The sequence below is a fragment of the Alosa sapidissima genome, chromosome 7, assembly GCF_018492685.1.
Source record: "Alosa sapidissima isolate fAloSap1 chromosome 7, fAloSap1.pri, whole genome shotgun sequence".
In the NCBI taxonomy this organism is placed as follows: Eukaryota; Metazoa; Chordata; class Actinopteri; order Clupeiformes; family Clupeidae; genus Alosa; species Alosa sapidissima.
Genome location: NC_055963.1, coordinates 2,547,501 through 2,552,500, shown reverse-complemented (window position 1 = coordinate 2,552,500; position 5,000 = coordinate 2,547,501). Strand labels below are relative to the sequence as shown.

Below are 5,000 nucleotides of genomic sequence, written 5' to 3'. Positions count from 1 at the left end.
AATCCCCATGGTAACTTATGTGCCATCTCTTTTGTGAAACCAAGTCTAGGCTAAATTCATCCAGGATAACCTAAAAATCCCAGCTTAATCCCTTATCTAGGTTTTGTGAAATACCCCTCCGATCCTAAAGAGTATTTGTGTACATTTGATCACATGCATATTGTATATGAGTTTCACTTATAGAGTATTTTATCCCTAATGTTCAGTTGGTTGGTAGTCTTGCAGTATGAAGAGGAACTATGAGCAGGGAGAGAAAAAAGGAATGAACGAAGGATGAAAAGAGGCTGAAAAAGGAAAAGAGGGAGGGGAGAGAGGGAGGGAGAGAGAGAGAAGCAGAGAGAGAAGGAGAGAGAGAACAGGGCAGAGAGAGAGAGGAAGAGAGAGAGCAGGGCAGAGAGCGAGATTGAGGGAGAGAGAGAGAGAGAGGAGTGCAGGGCGGAGGGTCTGATGGTTGGGTCATGTCTGTGATCTCAGTGTGACTGGCTAGTGAGGAGTGGCACTTAGGTCACACCAACGATGTGAACACACACACGCACGCGTGCACGCACGCACACACACACACACACACACACACACACACACACACAAACACACATACACAATACACGCACCTTACTAAAACACTACAAACAAACATGCAAACACAACTGAGCTGAACTGAACACACACACAGCTCAAAGTCAAACCACACACAAGAACGCATGCACGCACGCACACACACACACACACACACACACACACACACACACACACACACACACACACACACACACACACACACACACACTGAACTGAACACACATACAGCTCAAAGTCAAACCACACACAAGAGTACCACCACACCAACACATACCCTGTACTCTACTCTCTGGTCTGCATGCTCACACACACACAGCTCAGCAGAGCTTCATCTTTTATGATGTTGTTTTGGTGAGGCAGCATCCCATTCCTCTGTGGACGGGAGATGATGGCAATTTGGGTGGAAATTACATAGGGATGTAGTGTCACACAATTACAGTCTGTGTGTGTGTGTGTGTGTGTGAGAGAGAGAGAGTGATAGTTAGAGCCAGAGAGAGAGAGAATGTGTGTGTGTGTGTGTGTGTGTGTGTGTGAGGGAATCACAATGGAATTTAGGAGGAGGAGACGTAAATAATGTCTCTCCCGTCTGCAACGTGTGACTAATGTCCATATAATCTGTCAACCCTTTTAGTTAACTCATACTGTACACGGAACTACTAATCAGATAATGATGATGAAAGCTCAATTATGTCCAAAATATGTATTAATCCAACTTCTACATTCACACAGAACCTTTTACCATTCAACCATTTCCATTCATAAAACCTAGTTTTATAGTGGTTTGTATATTAAAGGTTGTATCAGCGATGGCGGGGTAACGTCACTTCTGTTAATGTTCAACAACAAAACAGAGAGCTAGCTTGCTACTCCCTCCCCCTCCCTCCTGTGCAATTGAAACTCTCTCACTTGTTGGTAGCAAATGTTTTTGTGTGCAGATCTCAGAGCCCAGGCTGCCTACAGAAACACGTTTTTTTTGACGGCCTGCTTATGGGGCGGGCAGCTGGCAGATCGTTAGGAAAGATTAGAAGAATGTGATCATTTATGTTTGGGCCTTTTTTGGGCCTGCAATCGCTGATACAACCTTTAATTTGCAACCATTATCAAATTGTATGTAACCTTTCAGTGTTTTTTTTTACATGTACACAGTTAAATGCAACGTTAATTAATTTATCCCACTTCCGCATTAACGGTGAGCTCAGCTGCCTGTTGCATCTTTCCAAAACAACGCTCTCACCCACACACAGTAACAATAACAACGCTCTCATCCACACATAGTAACAATAACAACGCTCTCATCCACACACAGTGTCCATAACAACGCTCCCATCTACACACATTAACCATAACAACGCTCTCATCCACACACAGTAACCAAAACAACGCTCTCATCCACACACAGTAACCAAAACAACGCTCTCATCCACACACAGTGACCTTAACAATGTTCCCCTCCACACACACACACACACACACAGAGCCACCCTTGCTCTACAGGAATGAGTGTGTTTGAGTCAGCTCATCACTTGGGTGTGTGGATGCTCATCAGAGAGGAAAAGGGAAGGGTGTGTTTGTTTGGATTTCGAAATACTGTTTCTAGAGTTCTTAGTAGAGTTAGAGTTCTTATGAAGAACTGACCACTGATTTCCTGTAAGTTACAGAACTGATTTTAAGGCACTATTGCTTGTCTATAAAGCATGACATGGAACAGGATCACATGACCTATCAGATATATTTCACAAGTTACACACCTACCAGACATCTCAGATCACTGGAGAAAAAAATGCCTACTGGAAGTAAACAAGTTGAAGCAGCTAATGGAGTGTAGAAGCTAGCAGCTGTGCAGGATGACAGCAATGCTTTGAGTGTAGAAGCTAGCAGCTATGCAGGATGACATCAATGCTTTGAGTGTAGAAGCTAGCAGCTATGCAGGATGACGTCAATGAGTGTAGAAGCTTGCAGCTATGCAGGATGACATCAATGAGTGTAGAAGCTTGCAGCTATGCAGGATGACATCAATGTTTTGAGCGTAAAAGCTAGCAGCTGTGCAGGATGACATCAATGAGCGTAGAAGCTAGCAGCTATGCAGGATGACATCAATGAGCGTAGAAGCTAGCAGCTATGCAGGATGACGTCAATGCTTTTGACACATAAGTGTTTTAAATGCTTTCTGATAACACTTTTTCAACGTTTTATCAAATGTGCTTTCCTTTTTACACCTTTTATTATTGTTATAATAATACACTTTAATTCCTTAGAAAGGCCCATGTGAGGGCTGAGTCTGGTGCTACCTGGGCGTCCGAGGCACGGCCGTCCATCTTGGCGAAGCCATCGAAGATATTCTTGTAGAGGACGTTCTTGCGCGTGCTGGCGTCGTTGGGTGGGAGGTAGCTTAGCACAGCGTCTCCGTGGACAAGGTACATGGTGAAGACGATCTTGACGGCCGTCTCCCGGACGGATGAGGCGCTGTGCTCCAGGGCTCCTGCCAGAAACTGAGGTACATGTTAAGGTTAAAGGTGAAAGGTCAAACTGAGGTACATGTTAAGGTCAAAGGTGAAAGGTCAAACTGAGGTACATTAAGGTTAAAGGTCAAAAGGTCAAAGTGCTGGCTTACTACAAAGATCCTTTGTATTATCTTAACACATAGATGAAGCATTTCAGGCTACGCCAATGGGATGTTATGTAACCTAGTTTCAGTCTCCTCAATAAGCGTGTCCTTAACGTCACAACATAAACTTTTCCCTGAATACAGTTTTTCTCAATTGTTTGCACATATTTTCTGACAGCATGCCTCATACTTTCAGGACTCTACACACATATCAAAAAAAACACACACACACACACACACACACACACACACACACACACAATAGGGCAAAACCCCTCAACTCTCCTGCAAAATGAAAACAATGTTATTTCTTCTCAAAATGGTATTTTGTTTTCAAATGACACACACAAACCATCATATGAATAGAAATTTATAAGAACCAGTTGAAAACTGACATGCTCAATATAAAACACTATGATGAATGGAAAACACTTCTTCTCCATTCATCATAATGACTTAGGCCTTTTTTTGTTCAGTACATACATAAGTCTGTTGTAAAATATTTGAGAATATTGTTTTTATACTTAGAACACACAAATAAACGGTAATAAATATATTTTTCCCCACAAAACAATGTACACAGTGTACATCCCAACCAACACAAAGTTGCACATACAGTCTACATACAAAACAACAGAAGAATTTACTGTATACAGTTACAGTAAAAAACAAAACTATGCTGCATCCTCTCTTCTGTTTAGATCTGAAACAGCACCTCATCCACATCACAAGCATTATGCTAAAGCTCTGATTGCTAACTGTAAAACTGTGTGACAGGTGTTTGCCCATGTGATGAGTCAGTGTGCACAGTAGGACAATTCACTTTAGAATTTGAATGGCAGTGTGTTCCTTTGCGAAAACAAGAGATCATATTCATGAAAACTGTGCCAAATGCAAAGAATTGTGTGTAGTGTGTGCTTTAGAACTGCAACTTGAGTAAAGCAGGAATTGTAGTTTAGCAGAATTGGTTCAGGGTTGGTGCACAAGTTACATGTTGTGGTCATTGTGTCTCAAGTACCAGTAATTGTGTGTAAACAATTGAGAAAAAATGTAAGCAATGAGAAGATAAATATAATTGTGTTTATTATTTTATTGTCATTGCTTGTATGAGATGAATGAATAACTCTTTCAGACACAAAATTAATCATTTTAATTTGCCTGTTAACAACTGCATTTTAAACCATAGTTTACAAGAAAGACATGTTTGCCGCACTTCTGAAACATTTTGCTAAGACTTTAGTGCACAAATGTAATTTCTCTTCTGGTTACACCTGTGGAAGCTGTAAAATGGCAAATTCAAATGTTCTAGCAGGTTGGGCTAGAGAGAGGTCAGGCTAGAGAGAGGTCAGGCTAGCTAGAGAGAGGTCAGGCTAGAGAGAGGTCAGGAAGTAGAAGTGTCAGTCCTTTTCCACCCAGGGTGGCCTCTCCTCTTCAGCTGGGGTTACCACAGTAACCACTCCGCTACATCACCACTTCCAACAGAACTCAGAACTGGAATGACAGCAGCCATGTGTGTGAGGTGATCCACGCCGGCTGCCAGGGAGACCTGCGCCAGGTCAGGGCCAGCTGTGGGCCAGCTGCTGTGTGTGAGTAGAACAACAGCTTTGTGTTTTCAGTCCCTGAGGAGCAGGTGCCCTGGTAACATGTTCGCCTTAATGAAGGGATCCACTTAACTATCTCTGGGTGTTCTCCTGTGTGTTTGTGTGTATGTGTGAATTTGTGTGACACGTGTGTGTGTGTGTGTGTGTGTGTGTGTGTGTGTGTGTGTGTGTGTGTGTGTGTGTGTAAAAACACTGACTCGGACTTAGTATACAGA

At 42.6% G+C, this 5,000-nt stretch overlaps 1 protein-coding gene across 2 annotated transcripts in view; it reads right to left on the bottom strand.

Moving 5' to 3' along the window:
- The window catches only part of cep104 (centrosomal protein 104), a 75,793-nt gene that overhangs the window by 20,009 nt on the left and 50,784 nt on the right, over positions 1-5,000 (bottom strand). For both annotated transcript variants that reach the window (XM_042097482.1, XM_042097483.1), the window contains exon 14: positions 2,868-3,068. In XM_042097482.1, the coding sequence (XP_041953416.1) occupies positions 2,868-3,068 (201 nt within the window). The remainder of the gene's footprint in view (positions 1-2,867; positions 3,069-5,000) is intronic.